The following is a 23,039-nucleotide window of genomic DNA, read 5'->3' as shown; positions in this document are numbered from 1 at the left end:
AAGTATAGAGGGGTCATGGACACGCCCAGAAGCTCTAACATCCAGATTTCATTGGTGTAACTTCTGCTTATGTACCGTAGTTTTTGGAGTATAAGACGCACTTTTGCTCCCTCAAAAACAGGAAGAAAAACCACTTTGGTTTATATTCCAAATACATGGAGTCCCCGACCTACGAATGCCGGCTGATATGAACCGCCAACCCACCGCGATGTCGGGGTCTCCCTGTATTTTCCCCCTTGTGCCCCCCTCTGTCCCCCGTGTCATCCTCCGCTCCCCTGAATATATGACAGCACCTCCCCTAGTCCTGGCTTCTGCCGATGACACAGAATGGACACAGGAGCACACAGGAGGTACAAGGGGGACACAATATTTGGGGATAACATCTACAAGACGCTCCTGGACCATGGATACACCAAGTTTAGTATATTTTTTTCAATTTTTTTGCCCTCTAAACCTAGCAGGGCCGGTTCTAGACTTTTTTTTGCTGCCTGAGGCAAACTTGTGAGGATACCCCCCCCCCCCCCCTCCCCCGATTTGGGATGATCGCACAGCACCCGACAATTTACTCTGCTTCATTTAATGTCCCCACATGACATGCTGCAGCTCAACACAATAGCACACTGGCTGGCGGTGAGTCTGTGACAAACACACTGCTCACCCTCTGACACTCCATTCCTCCTCAGGAAGGTACACACAGTACAAACATGCTGCCCCTGTAATCTCTGCGCCTGATGCAAATGTTTCACCTTGCTTCATAAGAGAACCGGCCCTGAAACCTAGATGTGTCTTATATTCCAGAGCATCTCATATCCCGCAAAATACAGTAATTCTCATCCTGTGCAAGGTTTTTATAGCTTAAAGCACACCTAAAGTGAGAGAGATATGGAGGCTGCCATTTTTATTTCCTTTTCAACAACGCATATTGCCTGGCAGCCCTGCTGATCCTCTATCTCTATTACTCTCAGCCACAGCCCCTGAACAAGCATGCAGATCAGGTGCTCTGACTGAAAGAGAACCTGAGGAGGGGTTGAAGAATATTATCTGCATACAGAGGCTGGATCTGCCTATACAGCGCAGCCTCTGTTGCTGTCCCAAACCCCCCTAAGGTCCCCCTGCACTCTGCAATCCCTCATAAATCACAGCCGTGCTGCTGACAAACAGCTTGTCAGAGCTGGCTGTGTTTATCTCTATAGTGTCAGTCTGCTGCTCTCCCCGCCTCCTGCAGAACTCCGGTCCCCGCCTGCATCCCTTCCCTCCCTGCTGATTGGAGGGAAGGGATGGGGGCAGGGACCGGAGCTATGCAGGAGGCGGGGGAGCAGCTGAGACTGACACTACAGATGTAAACACAGCCTCACAGCACGGCTGTGATTTATGAGGGATTGCAGAGTGCAGGGGGACCTTAGTGGGGTTTGGGATAGCAACAGAGGCTGGGCTGAATAGGCAGATCCAGCCTCTGTATGCAGATAACATTCTTTAAACACACCTCGGGTTCTCTTGAAGTCAGACTGGATTACCTGCATGCTTGTTCCAGGGGTGTGATTCAGCCACTACTGCAGGCAAAGAGATCAGCAGGACTGCCAGGCAACTGGAATTGTTTAGGATTAAATAAATATGGCCGCCTCCACGAGTCTCTCAGGTCAGTTGTCCTTGAGGCCCCTTGCACACAGGACGTGTTGAGTCAATCCGCGGTATTCTCCCAGTATCAAAATCGCCGCAATCCTGATGCAAAGGAATGGCTGTAGTGAAGCAACTATTACCTGATGCAAGAAGTCTCAGTTTCACTCCTTTCTGTTTTTGGATTCTGACAGGGAGACGCCGCTCCATCAGTTATACTCCACCTCCTTTACCAAGGAGAAGAGTGACATCTACCCCACCAAGAAGCCCCCCTTGCCCCCCGGAGAACTGCCTGCAGGCCACCATCACCTTCACACACAGCTGCAGTACGAGTGCTTCTCTCCATTCTACAAGCGCTCCGGGAGCAGCAGGAGGACCTGTCTGAAGACCGGGAAGTGGAGCGGCCGCGCCCCATCTTGCATCCCCAGTATGTATCACACAGGACCTCAGAAGTGCATGCTGGGATTTGTGTCACCTCAGACCAGGGCTCTGGTAGCAATTCTACTGTTCAGGGACCTAGAGCCGCTGACAGGGCAGTACTATCAGTAGTCCTGTATGGGCAGGGCTGGGCCGAGAGCGGCTCCAGCCAAAGGGCGCAGTGTAGGATGGGGTGCTGGGCCGAGGCAGAGGCGAGAGGGGCTCCAGCCTCAGGGCGCAGTGTAGGAGGGGGTGCTAGGCAGAGGCGAGAGAGGCTCCAGCCTCAGGGCGCAGTGTAGGAGGGGGTGCTGGGCCGAGGCAGAGGCGAGAGAGGCTCCAGCCTCAGGGCGCAGTGTAGGAGGGGGTGCTAGGCAGAGGCGAGAGAGGCTCCGGCCTCAGGGCGCAGTGTAGGAGGGGGTGCTGGGCCGAGGGAGAGGAGAGAGAGGCTCCAGCCTCAGGGCGCAGTGTAGGAGGGGGTGCTAGGCAGAGGCGAGAGAGGCTCCAGCTTCAGGGAGCAGTGTAGGAGGGAGTGCTAGGCAGAGGCGAGAGAGGCTCCAGCTTCAGGGCGCAGTGTAGGAGGGGGTGCTGGGCCGAGGCAGAGGCGAGAGGGGCTCCAGCCTCAGGGCGCAGTGTAGGAGGGGGTGCTAGGCAGAGGCGAGAGAAGCTCCAGCTTCAGGGCGCAGTGTAGGAGGGGGTGCTGGGCAGAGGCAGAGGCGAGAGAGGCTCCAGCCTCAGGGCGCAGTGTAGGAGGGGGTGCTGGGCCGAGGCAGAGGCGAGAGAGGCTCCAGCCTCAGGGCGCAGTGTAGGAGGGGGTGCTGGGCCGAGGCAGAGGCGAGAGAGTCTCCAGCCTCAGGGCGCAGTGTAGGAGGGGGTGCTGGGCCAAGGCAGAGGCGAGATAGTCTCCAGCCTCAGGGCGCAGTGTAGGAGGGGGTGCTGGGCCAAGGCAGAGGCGAGAGAGGCTCCAGCCTCAGGGCGCAGTGTAGGAGGGGGTGCTGGGCCAAGGCAGAGGCGAGAGAGTCTCCAGCCTCAGGGCACAGTGTAGGAGGGGGTGCTGGGCCGAGGCAGAGGCGAGAGAGTCTCCAGCCTCAGGACGCAGTGTAGGAGGGACGCACAACTCACTCAGCTATCATTACCCTATTGTGTTTGAAACAGAGGGAAGTAAAACAAGGGGATACATGGCAGTGACTGTAAGCCAGATAACTTGGGGGCCCCCGGGGCACCTCTTAGTCTAATAGCAATGGGAGAGGTGCACTTTGATGTCTCAGCCTTGGGTGCTGGAGGACCTTGTCCCGGCTCTGTGTATGGGGCCCGCTCCCCTCCCAGCTGAGTAACATAAATTTAAAGGACCACTGTTGCGAAAATGTTAAAATGTAAAATACATGTAAACACATAAATAAGCATGTGTCTATCAGAGTAAAATGAGCCGTACATTACTTTTCTCCTATGTTGCTGTCACCGTAGGTCGTAAAAATCCGACATGACTGACAGGTTTTAGGTTAGTCCATCTCTTCATGGGGGATTCTCAGCATGGCCTTTTATTCTTTAAAAAGACACTCCTTGAAAAAGACTTATAAAAAGATGCTGGCCAGCCTCCCTGCTCACTGCACACTTTTTAGGCAGTTGGACGGAGCAACTGCCATTCGCTAAGTGCTTTTGAAAATAAAGAAAACCCTGAGAATCACCCATGAGGAAATGGGCTAGTCCAAAACGTGTCAGATTTCTACTGCCTACTGTAAGTGACAGAAACATAGGAGAAAAGTAATGTATGGCTCCTTTTACTCTGGGAGAAATGTACATCTGATCTGTATATGTTTATATATATATATATATATATATATATATATATATATATATATATATATATATATATATATATATATATATATATATATATATTTTAAATTTTAACCGAAGTGAGAAGAATATGGAGGCTGACTTATTTTCTTTTAAACAATACCAGTTGCCTGGCAGTCCTTCGGATTAATTTGTCTGCAGTAGTGTCTGAATTACACCAAATCCAGCTAATCCAGTCACAGATCTGCTGCATGCTTGGTCAGGGTCCATGGCTAAAAATATTAAGCGAAGTTCTCACCTCGCGATGCAGGGGGATGCATTCAGCTATGTCTCCCTGACAACTGACAAGTCACGACGAGCGCTCCACCGATCCGTCTTTCTCCTTTTTCCATCCGGCGGGTATGCGCATGTTACACGGCGGGCGTGACAAGATGTCAAGCATTCGCGGGAGTCCTCTGGGATTTTAACAATCCAATCCACCATGATGGTCATTGTCGCCGCACGACGCCAAGCCACGTTCGCGTGATCCGGTACCCGTGTCGCAAGATTGCATAAACGACCACTCATCGTTCCAAAAATCTCCGGTCATCAGGAAAACTGTCGGAAGAATCGCGAGGTCGGTACGGGGCTTTAGAGGCACAGGGTCAGCAGGACAGCTAGGCAACTGGAATTGCTCAAAAGAAGTGCTTCCTATAACTATATATTAGCCCCACCCTCCCACTGAGGCTAAAGAGAACCAGAGACGAAGCACCCTCGTGTATTTTACCATATATATCAATGGTAACATGACAGTAAACACCTACCCTGCTCTCTGTTTCATTCTTCTCTGCTCAGAATGCCTGTTATCAGCCCTGATAAGAATCCCCGACTGAGCATTCAGTCTAGCTTTTCCCAGAATGATTATAGCTGAGTCAGTCTTCTGTGATGTCTTTTCAAGCCCAAGTCTGCCCCCTTGTGGCTCTGCATTTCCTGCTATGTATCCTCTTAGCAGGAAAGCAGAGCCACAAGGGGGCAGGCTTAGGCTTTAAAAGACATCACAGAAGACTGACTCAGCTATAATCATTCCGGTGAAAGCCAGACTGAATGCTCAGTCAGGGATTCTTATCAGAGGTGATAACAGGCATTCTGAACAGAGAAGAATGAAACCAACAGCAGACTACTGTCATGTTCCCATTGATATATATGGTAAAATACACAAGGGTGCTTCGTCTCTGGTTCCCTTTAGCCTAGGCTGTTAATTATGCAGAACTCCACCCCTCAAGCATTCTGGGGGATCATAGGTCTTTTCTGCTGGCTTTAGTATTCTTAGTAAATAAACATTCTGCAGACATCACCTGCCAGTACTAAAGATGTCGCCACAAGTGATAAGTTTCACAAAGTAAATCAGGATGAGGAAAGATTTTACAATGGGCAAACACTGACTAAGTCATTTATAAATTAATATTGTAAAGAACAAATAAATGTTTAAAGAAAAACATTTGTTATAGCTGATTCAAATCCTGCAATAAATCTGCAGCGTGTCTACTGCCTGCTTTCATGGAAGCAGATATAGGGTTAACATCCGGTGTTTACAAATGCCGATGCAGCCAGCTGACACCATTGAGAGATCAAATTACAGTCGTGATTAGTCACAGTTGATGGGGAATTGGACAGGCTAAACGCTCTAAATACATACAGGGTACATTTCTCTTCTGTCCTGTGAAAGAGTTGAGTTCCACTGGAGCTGTCAGCCATACTAATACGGTGTTTGGCCCCCTTTCACCTTCAGAACTGCCTTAATTCTACGTGGCATTGATTGAACAAGGTGCTGAAAGCATTCTATAGAGATGTTGGCCCATATTGATAGGATAGCATCTTGCAGTTGATGGAGATTTGTGGGATGCACATCCAGGGCATGAAGCTCCTGTTCCATCACATCCCAAAGATGCTCTATTGGGTTGAGATCTGGTGACTGTAGGGGCCATTTTAGTACAGTGACCTCATTGTCATGTTCAAGAAACCAATGTGAATTGATCTGAGCTTTGTGACATGGTGCATTATCCTGCTGGAAGTAGCCATCAGAGGATGGGTACATGGTGGTTATGAAGGGATGGACATGGTCAGAAACAATGCTCAGGTAGCCCATGGCATTTATACGATGCCCAATTGGCACTAAGGGGCCTAAAGTGTGCCAAGAAAACATCCCCCACACCATTACACCTCCACCACCAGCCTGCACAGTGGTAACAGGCATGATGGATCCATGTTCTCATTCTGTTTACTCCAAATTCTGACTCTATCAAGACTCATCAGACCAGGCAACATTTTTCCAGTCTTTAACTGTCCAATTTTGGTGAGCTCGTGCAAATTGTAGCCTCTTTTCCTATTTGTACTGGAGATGAGTGGTACCCGGTGAGGTCTTCTTCTGTGGTAGCCCATCCGCCTCAAGGTTGTGCATGTTGTAGCTTCACAAATGCTTTGCTGCATACCTCGGCTGTAACGAGTGGTTATTTTAGTCAACGTTACTCTCCTATCAGCTTGAATCAGTCGGCCCATTCTCTTCTGACTTCTAGCATCAACAACAAGGCAACAAGGCATTTTCGCCCACAGGACTGCTATGTTTTTCCCTTTTCACACCATTCTACAGTGTCAGAGGTGCAAGAAGGGGATGCAGAACAGTTTGTTAATAATTACCTCTATAGTATCTATAGAAGTGATTAATATGAGTGCAGGACCAATAGAAAGCTAATACTGTAGTTGAGGTAGGGCCCTTCGGGGCCCCTCTGGCCCAAGGGCCCCCGATGCGGTCACAACCTCTGCAACCCTATTGCTATGCCCTTGCCTGCACTATAGAAAGTGCATTGTCTCAGCATGAGAAATATTGGCCAATTAGAGAGTAACAGAGGTGTGGGAGGGAAAAACAGGAGGGAAAGAGGCTTCAGCCAATCAGGCTGCATTGCTTAAGTCTGAGGGGAAGTAGAGAAGCAAAAAAGGACAACCCAGCATGCACCTGCAACTTCCTTTGTGCGCACCAAATTTTTGTGTGTACCAAATAAGAGTGAGGTAAACTGCGGAATGATCATTTATCAGAAAGAAAAGTAATAGTGATTTTAACTTTTGGATTGCCTGGTTAGCATCCTTTTTACTTGTTAACCAAATAAAAATAAAGAATTAATTTTGGATTTTATGCAAGACAGTTACACTTTAACATCAAACTTTGCTGTGTCTACTGATGTAATTCTGAGGAGAGTCATGTGTTCAGCACTGAAGGGGAGGAGTTTGTGACCTCAGAAATCAAAAGCTGATTGGCTAATGATTTTTTAGTATTTTTAGAAATCGCTTTACAGATGTGTTATTCCGCTAGAAATATTCTGGTGATGAAAGTGGCAGGATGACTGCAATATTTTCAAGTATTTTTATTTTCTATTTCTTTTTTTAATTTCTAAATTAAAGGGATACTGTAGGGGGTCGGGGGAAAATGAGTTGAACTTACCCGGGGCTTCTAATGGTCCCCCGCAGACATCCTGTGTTGGCGCAGCCACTCACCGATGCTCCGGCCCCGACTCCGGTTCTCTTCTGGAATTTCAGACTTTAAAGTCTGAAAACCACTGCGCCTGCGTTGCCGTGTCTTCGCTCTTGCTGATGTCACCAGGAGCGTACTGTGCGGGCCCAGTATGGTCTGTACCTGCGCAGTACTCTCCAGGTGACATCAGCGGGAGCGAGGACACGGCAACGCAGGCGCAGTGGTTTTCTGACTTTAAAGTCTGAAATTCCAGAGGTGAACCGGAGGCGGGGCCGGAGCATCGGTGACTGGCTGCGCGGGCACATGACTTCAGTGGGGGACCATTAGAAGTCCTGGGTAAGTTCAACTCATTTTCCCCCGACCCCCCTACAGTATCCCTTTAAGAAAAGTTGACCTCCCTCTCCGGTTGCCTGATTCCGTCTCTCTTCTTCCTGACAGTTTGCGGGAAGGTGGGAAACTTCACCGTCTCGCGAATCTCGGAGGTACGCTGGCCCTGGCAAGCCGCCTTGTACCGCCGGTCCAACGGGGTGAAGGACGCCAACCTGAGGAAGGGCGCCTGGGTGCTGGTGTGCAGCGGAGCCCTGCTTAACGAGCGCACGGTGGTGATGGCCGCCCACTGCGTCACCGACCTGGGCAGGAGCTCCATCATCAAGGTGTCAGACCTGAAAGTGGTGCTAGGAAAATTCCACCGAGATGACGACCGCGACGAGAAGAGCCAGCAGCATCTGCACGTTAGTATCCATGGCAACTGGGAGCCTAGATGTATATGGGATGGGGATAGCGATTCCCATAGGATACAGGCTGTGTTCACAAATTACCACCAAGAACAATGGGGGTCGCCGTCTCTGATAATAGCGTGATGCTCTGGGCTTAAACGGGGCTTCCTCCCAACAGAGACACAGCAGATGTGACAGAGGAAGAGGAGTAATTCTCCAAGACACCATTTATGCAGTATATATATTCTGCCATATCTACAGCCTGAGGTATAACATAAGCCTACTCTCTCACAGAACCTTCCCCCCCCCCCCATGCCTCAACTCTACCTCCCCCCCCCCCCCCCCCCGTGCCAACTACCTGCCAGATGCCTAACCCCTCACCTCTGCACAAACTACCTGCCTGACGCCTAACCCCCCCACCTCTGCACACACTACCCGCCTGACGCCTAAACCCCCACCTCTGCACAAACTACCTGCCTGACGCCTAACCCCCCACCTCTGCACAAACTACCTGCCTGACGCCTAACCCCCCACCTCTGCACACACTACCTGCCTGACGCCTAACCCCCCACCTCTGCACACACTAAATGCATGACGCCTGACCCCCCACCTCTGCACACACTACCTGCCTGACGCCTGACCCCTCACCTCTGCAAAAACTACCTGCCTGACGCCTAACCCCCCCACCTCTGCACAAACTACCTGCCTGACGCCTAACCCCCCACCTCTGCACAAACTACCTGCCTGACGCCTAACCCCCCACCTCTGCACAAACTACCTGCCTGACACCTAACTCCCCACCTCTGCACACACTACCTGCCTGACGCCCAACCCCCCACCTCTGCACAAACTACCTGCCTGACACCTAACTCCCCACCTCTGCACACACTACCTGCCTGACGCCTAACCCCTCATCTCAGTACACACTACCTGCCTGACGCATAACCCCGCACCTCTGCACAAACTACCTGCCTGACGCCTAACCCCCCACCTCTGCACAAACTACCTGCCTGATGCCTAACCCCCCACCTCTGCACAAACTACCTGCCTGACACCTAACTCCCCACCTCTGCACACACTACCTGCCTGACGCCCAACCCCCCACCTCTGCACACACTACCTGCCTGACGCCTAACCCCCCACCTCTGCACACACTACCTGCCTGACGCCTAACCCCCCACCTCTGCACATACTACCTGCCTGACGCCTAACCCCCCACCTCTGCACACACTACCTGCCTGACGCCTAACCCCCCACCTCTGCACACACTACCTGCCTGACGCCAAACCCCCCACCTCTGCACACACTACCTGCCTGACACCTAACTCCCCACCTCTGCACACACTACCTGCCTGACGCCCAACCCCCCACCTCTGCACACACTACCTGCCTGACACCTAACCCCCCACCTCTGCACAAACTACCTGCCTGATGCCTAACCCCCACACCTCTGCACACACTACCTGCCTGACGCCTGACCCCTCACCTCTGCACAAACTACCTGCCTGACGCCTAACCCCTCATCTCAGTACACACTACCTGCCTGACGCCTAACCCCCCACCTCTGCACACACTACCTGCCTGACGCATAACTCCCCACCTCTGCACACACTACCTGCCTGACGCCTAACCCCTCATCTCAGTACACACTACCTGCCTGACGCCTAACCCCTCATCTCAGTACACACTACCTGCCTGATGCCTAACCCCCCACCTCTGCACACACTACCTGCCTGACCCCTCACCTCTGCACAAACTACCTGCCTGACGCCTGACCCCCCACCTCTGCACACACTACCTGCCTGACGCCTAACCCCCCACCTCTGCACAAACTACCTGCCTGACGCCTGACCCCTCACCTCTGCACAAACTACCTGCCTGACGCCTAACCCCTCATCTCAGTACACACTACCTGCCTGACGCCTAACCCCTCATCTCAGTACACACTACCTGCCTGACGCCAAACCCCCCACCTCTGCACAAACTACCTGCCTGACGCCTGACCCCTCACCTCTGCACAAACTACCTGCCTGACGCCTAACCCCTCATCTCAGTACACACTACCTGCCTGACGCCTAACCCCTCATCTCAGTACACACTACCTGCCTGATGCCTAACCCCCCACCTCTGCACACACTACCTGCCTGACGCCTGACCCCTCACCTCTGCACAAACTACCTGCCTGACGCCTAACCCCCCACCTCTGCACAAACTACCTGCCTGACGCCTAACCCCTCATCTCAGTACACACTACCTGCCTGATGCCTAACCCCCCACCTCTGCACACACTACCTGCCTGACGCCTGACCCCTCACCTCTGCACAAACTACCTGCCTGACGCCTAACCCCCCCCCCCCCCCTGCACAAACTACCTGCCTGATGCCTAACCCCCACACCTCTGCACACACTACCTGCCTGACGCCTAACCCCCCACCTCTGCACACACTACCTGCCTGACGCATAACTCCCCACCTCTGCACACACTACCTGCCTGACGCCTAACCCCTCATCTCAGTGCACACTACCTGCCTGACGCCTAACCACTCATCTCAGTACACACTACCTGCCTGATGCCTAACCCCCCACCTCTGCACACACTACCTGCCTGACGCCTGACCCCTCACCTCTGCACAAACTACCTGCCTGACGCCTAACCCCCCACCTCTGCACACACTACCTGCCTGACGCCTAACCCCACACCTCTGCACAAACTACCTGCCTGACCTCTCACCTCTGCACAAACTACCTGCCTGACGCCTAACCCCTCATCTCAGTACACACTACCTGCCTGACGCCTAACCCCTCATCTCAGTACACACTACCTGCCTGACGCCTAACCCCCCACCTCTGCACAAACTACCTGCCTGACGCCTGACCCCTCACCTCTGCACAAACTACCTGCCTGACGCCTAACCCTTCATCTCAGTACACACTACCTGCCTGACGCCTTACCCCTCATCTCAGTACACACTACCTGCCTGATGCCTAACCCCCCCACCTCTGCACACACTACCTGCCTGACGCCTGACCCCTCACCTCTGCACAAACTACCTGCCTGACGCCTAACCCCCCACCTCTGCACACACTACCTGCCTGACGCCTAACCCCACACCTCTGCACAAACTACCTGCCTGACGCCTAACCCCTCATCTCAGTACACACTACCTGCCTGATGCCTAACCCCCAACCTCTGCACACACTACCTGCCTGACGTCTGACCCCTCACCTCTGCACAAACTACCTGCCTGACGCCTAACCCCCCCCCCCCCCTCTGCACAAACTACCTGCCTGATGCCTAACCCCCACACCTCTGCACACACTACCTGCCTGACGCCTAACCCTTCACCTCTGCACAAACTACCTGCCTGACGCCTAACCCCCACCTCTGCACAAACTACCTGCCTGACGCCTAACCCCCACCTCTGCACAAACTACCTTCCTGACGCCTAACCCCTCACCTCTGCACAAACTACCTGCCTGATGCCTAACCCCCGCCCCCATCTGCACACACCACCTGCCTGATGCCTAACCCCCACCTCTGCACACACTACCTGCCTGACACCTAACCCCCCACTTCTGCACAAACTACCTGCCTGATGCCTAACCCCCCACCTCTGCACACACTACCTGCCTGACGCCTAACCCCCCACCTCTGCACATACTACCTGCCTGACGCCTAACCCCCCACCTCTGCACACACTACCTGCCTGACGCCTAACCCCCCACCTCTGCACACACTACCTGCGTGACGCCAAACCCCCCACCTCTGCACACACTACCTGCCTGACACCTAACTCCCCACCTCTGCACACACTACCTGCCTGACGCCCAACCCCCCACCTCTGCACACACTACCTGCCTGACACCTAACCCCCCACCTCTGCACAAACTACCTGCCTGATGCCTAACCCCCACACCTCTGCACACACTACCTGCCTGACGCCTGACCCCTCACCTCTGCACAAACTACCTGCCTGACGCCTAACCCCTCATCTCAGTACACACTACCTGCCTGACGCCTAACCCCCCACCTCTGCACACACTACCTGCCTGACGCATAACTCCCCACCTCTGCACACACTACCTGCCTGACGCCTAACCCCTCATCTCAGTACACACTACCTGCCTGACGCCTAACCCCTCATCTCAGTACACACTACCTGCCTGATGCCTAACCCCCCACCTCTGCACACACTACCTGCCTGACGCCTGACCCCTCACCTCTGCACAAACTACCTGCCTGACGCCTGACCCCCCACCTCTGCACACACTACCTGCCTGACGCCTAACCCCCCACCTCTGCACAAACTACCTGCCTGACGCCTGACCCCTCACCTCTGCACAAACTACCTGCCTGACGCCTAACCCCTCATCTCAGTACACACTACCTGCCTGACGCCTAACCCCTCATCTCAGTACACACTACCTGCCTGACGCCTAACCCCCCACCTCTGCACAAACTACCTGCCTGACGCCTGACCCCTCACCTCTGCACAAACTACCTGCCTGACGCCTAACCCCTCATCTCAGTACACACTACCTGCCTGACGCCTAACCCCTCATCTCAGTACACACTACCTGCCTGATGCCTAACCCCCCACCTCTGCACACACTACCTGCCTGACGCCTGACCCCTCACCTCTGCACAAACTACCTGCCTGACGCCTAACCCCCCACCTCTGCACAAACTACCTGCCTGACGCCTAACCCCTCATCTCAGTACACACTACCTGCCTGATGCCTAACCCCCCACCTCTGCACACACTACCTGCCTGACGCCTGACCCCTCACCTCTGCACAAACTACCTGCCTGACGCCTAACCCCCCACCTCTGCACACACTACCTGCCTGACGCCTAACCCCACACCTCTGCACAAACTACCTGCCTGACCTCTCACCTCTGCACAAACTACCTGCCTGACGCCTAACCCCTCATCTCAGTACACACTACCTGCCTGACGCCTAACCCCTCATCTCAGTACACACTACCTGCCTGACGCCTAACCCCCCACCTCTGCACAAACTACCTGCCTGACGCCTGACCCCTCACCTCTGCACAAACTACCTGCCTGACGCCTAACCCTTCATCTCAGTACACACTACCTGCCTGACGCCTTACCCCTCATCTCAGTACACACTACCTGCCTGATGCCTAACCCCCCCACCTCTGCACACACTACCTGCCTGACGCCTGACCCCTCACCTCTGCACAAACTACCTGCCTGACGCCTAACCCCCCACCTCTGCACAAACTACCTGCCTGACGCCTAACCCCTCATCTCAGTACACACTACCTGCCTGATGCCTAACCCCCCACCTCTGCACACACTACCTGCCTGACGTCTGACCCCTCACCTCTGCACAAACTACCTGCCTGACGCCTAACCCCCCCCCCTCTTCACAAACTACCTGCCTGATGCCTAACCCCCACACCTCTGCACACACTACCTGCCTGACGCCTAACCCTTCACCTCTGCACAAACTACCTGCCTGACACCTAACCCCCACCTCTGCACAAACTACCTTCCTGACGCCTAACCCCTCACCTCTGCACAAACTACCTGCCTGATGCCTAACCCCCGCCCCCATCTGCACACACCACCTGCCTGATGCCTAACCCCCACCTCTGCACACACTACCTGCCTGACACCTAACCCCCCACTTCTGCACAAACTACCTGCCTGATGCCTAACCCCCCACCTCTGCACACACTACCTGCCTGACGCCTAACCCCCCACCTCTGCACATACTACCTGCCTGACTCCTAACCCCCCACCTCTGCACACACTACCTGCCTGACGCCTAACCCCCCACCTCTGCACACACTACCTGCGTGACGCCAAACCCCCCACCTCTGCACACACTACCTGCCTGACACCTAACTCCCCACCTCTGCACACACTACCTGCCTGACGCCCAACCCCCCACCTCTGCACACACTACCTGCCTGACACCTAACCCCCCACCTCTGCACAAACTACCTGCCTGATGCCTAACCCCCACACCTCTGCACACACTACCTGCCTGACGCCTGACCCCTCACCTCTGCACAAACTACCTGCCTGACGCCTAACCCCTCATCTCAGTACACACTACCTGCCTGACGCCTAACCCCCCACCTCTGCACACACTACCTGCCTGACGCAAAACTCCCCACCTCTGCACACACTACCTGCCTGACGCCTAACCCCTCATCTCAGTACACACTACCTGCCTGACGCCTAACCCCTCATCTCAGTACACACTACCTGCCTGATGCCTAACCCCCCACCTCTGCACACACTACCTGCCTGACGCCTGACCCCTCACCTCTGCACAAACTACCTGCCTGACGCCTGACCCCCCACCTCTGCACACACTACCTGCCTGACGCCTAACCCCCCACCTCTGCACAAACTACCTGCCTGACGCCTGACCCCTCACCTCTGCACAAACTACCTGCCTGACGCCTAACCCCTCATCTCAGTACACACTACCTGCCTGACGCCTAACCCCTCATCTCAGTACACACTACCTGCCTGACGCCTAACCCCCCACCTCTGCACAAACTACCTGCCTGACGCCTGACCCCTCACCTCTGCACAAACTACCTGCCTGACGCCTAACCCCTCATCTCAGTACACACTACCTGCCTGATGCCTAACCCCCCACCTCTGCACACACTACCTGCCTGACGCCTGACCCCTCACCTCTGCACAAACTACCTGCCTGACGCCTAACCCCCCACCTCTGCACAAACTACCTGCCTGACGCCTAACCCCTCATCTCAGTACACACTACCTGCCTGATGCCTAACCCCCACCTCTGCACACACTACCTGCCTGACGCCTGACCCCTCACCTCTGCACAAACTACCTGCCTGACGCCTAACCCCCCCCCCCCTCTGCACAAACTACCTGCCTGATGCCTAACCCCCACACCTCTGCACACACTACCTGCCTGACGCCTAACCCCCCACCTCTGCACACACTACCTGCCTGACGCATAACTCCCCACCTCTGCACACACTACCTGCCTGACGCCTAACCCCTCATCTCAGTGCACACTACCTGCCTGATGCCTAACCACTCATCTCAGTACACACTACCTGCCTGATGCCTAACCCCCCACCTCTGCACACACTACCTGCCTGATGCCTGACCCCTCACCTCTGCACAAACTACCTGCCTGACGCCTAACCCCCCACCTCTGCACACACTACCTGCCTGACGCCTAACCCCACACCTCTGCACAAACTACCTGCCTGACCTCTCACCTCTGCACAAACTACCTGCCTGACGCCTAACCCCTCATCTCAGTACACACTACCTGCCTGACGCCTAACCCCTCATCTCAGTACACACTACCTGCCTGACGCCTAACCCCCCACCTCTGCACAAACTACCTGCCTGACGCCTGACCCCTCACCTCTGCACAAACTACCTGCCTGACGCCTAACCCTTCATCTCAGTACACACTACCTGCCTGACGCCTTACCCCTCATCTCAGTACACACTACCTGCCTGATGCCTAACCCCCCCACCTCTGCACACACTACCTGCCTGACGCCTGACCCCTCACCTCTGCACAAACTACCTGCCTGACGCCTAACCCCCCACCTCTGCACAAACTACCTGCCTGACGCCTAACCCCTCATCTCAGTACACACTACCTGCCTGATGCCTAACCCCCCACCTCTGCACACACTACCTGCCTGACGTCTGACCCCTCACCTCTGCACAAACTACCTACCTGACGCCTAACCCCCCCCCCCCCTCTGCACAAACTACCTGCCTGATGCCTAACCCCCACACCTCTGCACACACTACCTGCCTGACGCCTAACCCCTCACCTCTGCACAAACTACCTGCCTGACGCCTAACCCCCACCTCTGCACAAACTACCTGCCTGACGCCTAACCCCCACCTCTGCACAAACTACCTTCCTGACGCCTAACCCCTCACCTCTGCACAAACTACCTGCCTGATGCCTAACCCCCGCCCCCATCTGCACACACCACCTGCCTGATGCCTAACCCCCACCTCTGCACACACTACCTGCCTGACACCTAACCCCCCACTTCTGCACAAACTACCTGCCTGATGCCTAACCCCCCACCTCTGCACACACTACCTGCCTGACGCCTAATCCCCCACATCTGCACACACTACCTGCCTGACGCCTAACCCCCCACCTCTGCACAAACTACCTGCCTGACACCTAACTCCCCACCTCTGCACACACTACCTGCCTGACGCCCAACCCCCCACCTCTGCACACACTACCTGCCTGACGCATAACCCCGCACCTCTGCACACACTACCTGCCTGACGCCTAACCCCCCACCTCTGCACACACTACCTGCCTGATGCCTAACCCCCCACCTATGCACACACTACCTGCCTGATGCCTAACCCCCCACCTCTGCACACACTACCTGCCTGACGCATAACTCCGCACCTCTGCACAAACTACCTGCCTGACGCCTAACCCCCCACCTCTGCACACACTACCTGCCTGACGCCAAACCCCCCACCTCTGCACACACTACCTGCCTGACGCCTAACCCCCCACCTCTGCACACACTACCTGCCTGACGCCTAACCCCCCACCTCTGCACACACTACCTGCCTGATGCCTAACCCCCCACCTCTGCACACACTACCTGCCTGACGCATAACCCCGCACCTCTGCACAAACTACCTGCCTGACACCTAACTCCCCACCTCTGCACACACTACCTGCCTGACGCCTAACCCCCCACCTCTGCAGACACTACCTGCCTGACGCCAAACCCCCCACCTCTGCACACACTACCTGCCTGACACCTAACCTCCCACCTCTGCACAATCTACATGCCTGACGCCTAACCCCCCACCTCTGCACAAACTACCTGCCTGATGCCTAACCCTCCACCTCTGCACAAACTACCTGCCTGATGCCTAACCCCCCACATCTGCACACACTACCTGCCTGACGCCTAACCCCCCACCTCTGCACAAACTACCTGCCTGACGCCTAACCCCCCACCTCTGCACACACTACCTGCCTGACGCATAACCCCGCACCTCTGCACACACTACCTGCCTGATGCCTAACCCCCCACCTCTGCACACACTACCTGCCTGATGCCTAACCCCCCACCTCTGCACACACTACCTGCCTGATGCCTAACCCCCCACCTCTGCACACACTACCTGCCTGACGCATAACTCCGCACCTCTGCACAAACTACCTGCCTGACACCTAACTCCCCACCTCTGCACACACTACCTGCCTGACGCCTAACCCCCCACCTCTGCACACACTACCTGCCTGACGCCAAACCCCCCACCTCTGCACACACTACCTGCCTGACGCCTAACCCCCCACCTCTGCACACACTACCTGCCTGACGCCTAACCCCCCACCTCTGCACACACTACCTGCCTGATGCCTAACCCCCCACCTCTGCACACACTACCTGCCTGACGCATAACCCCGCACCTCTGCACAAACTACCTGCCTGACACCTAACTCCCCACCTCTGCACACACTACCTGCCTGACGCCTAACCCCCCACCTCTGCACACACTACCTGCCTGACGCCAAACCCCCCACCTCTGCACACACTACCTGCCTGACGCCAAACCCCCCACCTCTGCACACACTACCTGCCTGACGCCTATTCCCCCACCTATGCACAACTACCTGCCTGATGCCTAACCCTCCACCTCTGCACAAACTACCTGCCTGATGCCTAACCCCCCACCTCAGCACAAACTACCTGCCTGATGCCTAACCCCCCCCCCCCCACTCTGCACACACCACCTGCCTGACGCCTAACCCCCCACCTCTGCACAAACTACCTGCCTGACGCCTAACCCCCCACCTCTGCACAAACTACCTGCCTGACGCCTACCCCCCCCCCCCCCCTGCACAAACTACCTGCCTGACGCCTAACCCCCACCTCTGCACAAACTACCTGCCTGACGCCTAACCCCCCACCTCTGCACACACTACCTGCCTGACGCCTAACCCCCCACCTCTGCACACACTACCTGCCTGACGCCTAACCCCCCACCTCTGCACACACTACCTGCCTGACGCCCTAACCCCCCACCTCTGCACACACTACCTGCCTGACGCCTAACCCCCCCACCTCTGCACAAACTACCTGCCTGACGCCTAACCCCCCACCTCTGCACACACTACCTGCCTGACGCCTAACCCCCCACCTCTGCACAAACTACCTGGCTGACTCCTAACCCCCCACCTCTGCACACGCTACCTGCCTGACGCCTAACCCCCCACCTCTGCACACGCTACCTGCCTGACGCCTAACCCCTCATCTCTGCACACACTACCTGCCTGACGCCTAACCCCTCACCTCTGCACACACTACCTGCCTGACGCCTAACCCCCCACCTCTGCACAAACTACCTGCCTGACGCCTAACCCCCCACCTCTGCACACACTACCTGCCTGACACCTAACCCCCCACCTCTGCACACACTACCTGCCTGACGCCTAACCCCCCACCTCTGCACACACTACCTGCCTGACGCCTAACCCCCCACCTCTGCACACACTACCTGCCTGACGCCTAACCCCCCACCTCTGCACACACTACCTGCCTGACACCTAACCCCCCACCTCTGCACACACTACCTGCCTGACGCCTAACCCCCCACCTCTGCACACACTACCTGCCTGATGCCTAACCCCCCACCTCTGCACAAACTACCTGCCTGACTCCTAACCCCTCATCTCTGCACACACTACCTACCTGATGCCTAACCCCCACCTCTGCACACACCACCTGCCTGATGCCTAACCCCCCACCTCTGCACACACTACCTGCCTGACGCCTAACCCCCCACCTCTGCACACACTACCTACCTGATGCCTAACCCCCACCTCTGCACACACCACCTGCCTGATGCCTAACCCCCCACCTCTGCACACACTACCTGCCTGACGCCTAACCCCCCACCTCTGCACAAACTACCTGCCTGATGCCTAACCCCCCACCTCTGCACACACTACCTGCCTGACGCCTAACCCCCCACCTCTGCACACACTACCTGCCTAGTACACAGCACTCAATTATAGGCAAATAGTGCGTCTGTACAATGCGCTTCCCACAAACTGTTACCCTAATGATTGATTAACCATCGTTATAGCAACTCTGAACCGACCTACAAAAAAAAAAAAGAGATAGATACTTACCTATGGAGAGGGAAGGTGTCTGGATCCCAGAGAGCCTCGATAGTCCTCTCTGCATGCCGTGGTTCCACCAATGTCTCCGTGTTTAAAGAGAACCCGAGGTGGGTTTCTGACATGAATATTAAAGTTTTGCTGGGGGGGAGGCCTTATGATTTATAGTTACCACCACACAGCTGCTCCTGTATTTTTATCCTAGTGATGTCTCTTTCTTTGGTTTCTCAACGTCGGTGTTTGTTCCCTCAGATCTCAACGGTCATCGTCCACCCCAACTATGACCCCATCCTGCTGGATTCAGACATAGCTGTCATCAAACTACTGGACAAGGCTCGTATGAGTGACTTTGTGCAGCCGCTGTGCTTGAGCTCCGCCCAGGAGATTGACTCCCCCACCCTGGACTCCCGGATTGTGATCAGTGGATGGAGAATCCTTTCTGACCCAAAGCTCCCGGCTACAAGAACGAGACTATCCGTGCCGGGCTCATCTTGCCGGTGGACTCTCTCCTCTGTGAGCAGCAGTATGAGGAGAATGGCATAGCCGTCAGCGTGACCGAGAGCATGTTCTGCGCCAAGCAAGTGGCCTCTGACCAGATCTGTCCTTCAGAGACTGGCGGCATTGCCACTGTGTTACTACCGGGAACTGATTCTGCCGATAGCAACTGGAACCTTATGGGGCTGGTCAGCTGGGGCTACGATAAAACCTGCAACCGGGACCTCTATACGGGCTACACCAAAGCTGGTGCCTTCAAAGACTGGCTGGAGAAAAACATGAAGTAGTCTTCACAAAGGACAAAACTGACTTGGTGACGGACCAAGATCAAAAGGACCATCGAACGTGCCATTTTTTTATATTTATATATTTATATTCACTTTGCAGTAGCCTACAACTCATCTTGCCTGGCCTTCAAAAAGGTCTTGTAGAGTCCCACAGATTCTGTTGACATCATTATGATTGTGAACCAATTAGTGGATAAAGAATCATGGTGCCTTTATTAGTAACGTGTGGTCCAGTGTTAGTCCTGAAGAAGGTCTAAAGACAAACTTTTATTGAATATAACAAAAAGATTGCTTAAGTTAATACCTTACATGACTAACTGTATATACTTTTCTTGTAAAACTTTCGAAAGGTATTGCTTTTTCTTCGGGCATGGTAAAGAAATTCATAGGAAAAAAATTCTGATCCAGTTCTGCATCAGGTCTGGGGGATAAAAATGTAGCCTTGACAGCTTCTAAAGGTGCGTACACACATGCGACTATAGTCGTTTGTAACGATCGTTCCCCGATCTTTACCAACGACGATCGTTATAAAAAACGAACCACCGACTATTAAGGCAAACGACGAACGAGCCAAATCGCTACAAAAGACAGTTCTGTCTCGGCGGATTTTCACCAACGACGATCGTTTGCAAAAGTAGTACATAGTTGGAAACGTTTGTTCGTACTAGGCTTGACATGCGCATTTCACTATTTCTCTGTGAAACTTTTCATTTTTATGCGCAGGCGCAATAGTTGCTTTACGTGATGTAACGTTTGTTCTAACGATCAGATCGTTACACACCTTTTAAAACTAACTTTACTCAGGTCGTTCTTTCATCAATTAAAAGTTCGTTCGTCGTTCTCAACGAACGATCGTTGTCGCATGTGTATACGTAGCATAAGAAAGGTATCTTCAGTTAGACATGAAAGATATTACCTGAAGCAACCTTTGCTATTTCTCCCTCCTTACCTAGCAAAGAACGTTTCTGAGATACTCATATAATGAAGCCTATAACAGACGAACCGTTGGCCTAATGATGGTCATCCATGGAACGATCTAAAAGAAGAACATCTATTATAAACGCTCTATTAATAGACCAAGCTAGTACAAATCAAGTGGAGCAAATCGAGAATGAGACCATCTGAAGATGTCCATGCCAGGCAAATCAGACCGGATCTGCGGCAGTTTTTGTTGGAGTGGATACTGTTTTGGATCTTCTAAATAGCTCCTCAGGCATTGTGACATACAGTAAATGCGCATTATTGAATTAACCTATTTTTCTTTTGGGTTCCTGCTGTTAAGAATACAAACTTTTGCCAAAATACAACCAGTTAAACGTAATACTTGAAGTGTAGGTACGATTAAAATTTTAAAAAAATGAAATGTTCTTATTGTCAACTTTCTAGTGTTATTTTATTAAGCTCTACATAATAATTTTATCAAGGTTCCCGCAATGCCCCAATGTCTTACCTATTACGTGGGGCAAACCTCCAGACTGCTGACGCCCACATATAATGGCTATGGAATTTACTACAGTGGTGTTACATTTTCTGTTGTTACTGTACATTGGAATCCATTACGGCAATGACTAACTAGGGAGAAGTGGGTGGTATCTTATTGCCCAGAGATTGAAAACTACACCTAGAGACCAAAGATTAACTGTAACAGCAGCCTGAAAACCCTGCCTCATTCCCAACCTGAAGAAGATGTGGGGGCTGCCTTTTGGCTGCAGTCACAGTCCCTCCTCCTAGATGATATAACCTGAATGAAGAGCAGGGGACAGTGATCATGTGATCAGATTGATAATTAACCAGTATAGTTATGTGGCTGTTTTATTACAACAGGAATGTGTTGCAATGCATAAGCAGACCTGTCAACGTATATAAAGATGTTTCTCATACTTGCCTGGGCTTAGACTGGAATGGAACATATTAGACCCAGGAGACCAGGGTTCGAATCTCGGCTCTGCCTGTTCAGAAAGCCAGCACCTATTCAGTGGGAGACCTTGGGCAAGTCTCCTTAACACTGCTACTGCCTATAGAGCACATCCTAGTGGCTACAGCTCTGGCCTAACACTGCTACTGCCTATAGAGCGCGCCCTAGTGGCTGCAGCTCTGGCCTCACACTGCTACCGCCTATAGAGCGCCCCCTAGTGGCTGCAGCTCTGGCCTAACACTGCTACTGCCTATAGAGCGCCCCTAGTGGCTGCAGCTCTGGCCTCACACTGCTACTGCCTATAGAGCGCGCCCTAGTGGCTGCAGCTCTGGCCTAACACTGCTACTGCCTATAGAGCGCTCCCTAGTGGCTGCAGCTCTGGCCTAACACTGCTACTGCCTATAGAGCGCCCCTAGTGGCTGCAGCTCTGGCCTAACACTTCTACTGCCTATAGAGCGCGCCCTAGTGGCTGCAGCTCTGGCCTCACACTGCTACTGCCTATAGAGCGCGCCCTAGTGGCTGCAGCTCTGGCCTAACACTGCTACTACCTATAGAGCGCCCCCTAGTGGCTGCAGCTCTGGCCTAACACTGCTACTGCCTATAGAGCGCCCCCTAGTGGCTGCAGCTCTGGCCTAACACTGCTACTACCTATAGAGCGCCCCCTAGTGGCTGCAGCTCTGGCCTAACACTGCTACTGCCTATAGAGCGCCCCCTAGTGACCACAGCTCTGGCCTAACACTGCTACTGCCTATAGAGCGCCGCCTAGTGGCTGCAGCTTTGGCCTAACACTGCTACTGCCTATAGAGCGCCCCCCTAGTAGCTGCAGCTCTGGCCTATCACTGCTACTGCCCATAGAGCGCCCTCTAGTGGCTGCAGCTCTGGCCTAACACTTCTACTGCCTATAGAGCGCGCCCTAGTGGCTGCAGCTCTGGCCTAACACTGCTACTGCCTATAGAGCGCCCCTAGTGGCTGCAGCTCTGGCGCTTTGAGTCCGCCAGGAGAAAAGCGCGATATAAATGTTCTGTGTTTGTTATACTTATTACTATGTAAAGAAATATTTTTCCTGCTTTCTATTGTCAAGTCTGTTAGGAAAAAAACACAAACAAATCAGGGCTGGTAGA

General features: G+C 53.8%; 1 protein-coding gene across 1 annotated transcript in view; it reads left to right on the top strand.

The window, feature by feature from the left end:
* Positions 1–21,337, top strand: part of PAMR1 (peptidase domain containing associated with muscle regeneration 1) — a 129,098-nt gene extending 107,761 nt beyond the window's left edge. The window contains 4 exon segments of the mRNA XM_068260519.1: positions 1,809–2,041; positions 7,766–8,058; positions 19,474–19,663; positions 19,666–21,337. Coding sequence (XP_068116620.1) covers positions 1,809–2,041; positions 7,766–8,058; positions 19,474–19,663; positions 19,666–20,003 — 1,054 coding nt within the window. The 3' untranslated portion in view covers positions 20,004–21,337.
* Positions 21,338–23,039: the final 1,702 nt, after the last annotated feature.

Source organism: Hyperolius riggenbachi, chromosome 11 (assembly GCF_040937935.1).
Source record: "Hyperolius riggenbachi isolate aHypRig1 chromosome 11, aHypRig1.pri, whole genome shotgun sequence".
Taxonomy (NCBI): domain Eukaryota; kingdom Metazoa; phylum Chordata; class Amphibia; order Anura; family Hyperoliidae; genus Hyperolius; species Hyperolius riggenbachi.
The sequence above is the reverse complement of the archived record's forward strand: the minus strand, read 5'-3'. Positions and strand labels throughout refer to the sequence as shown.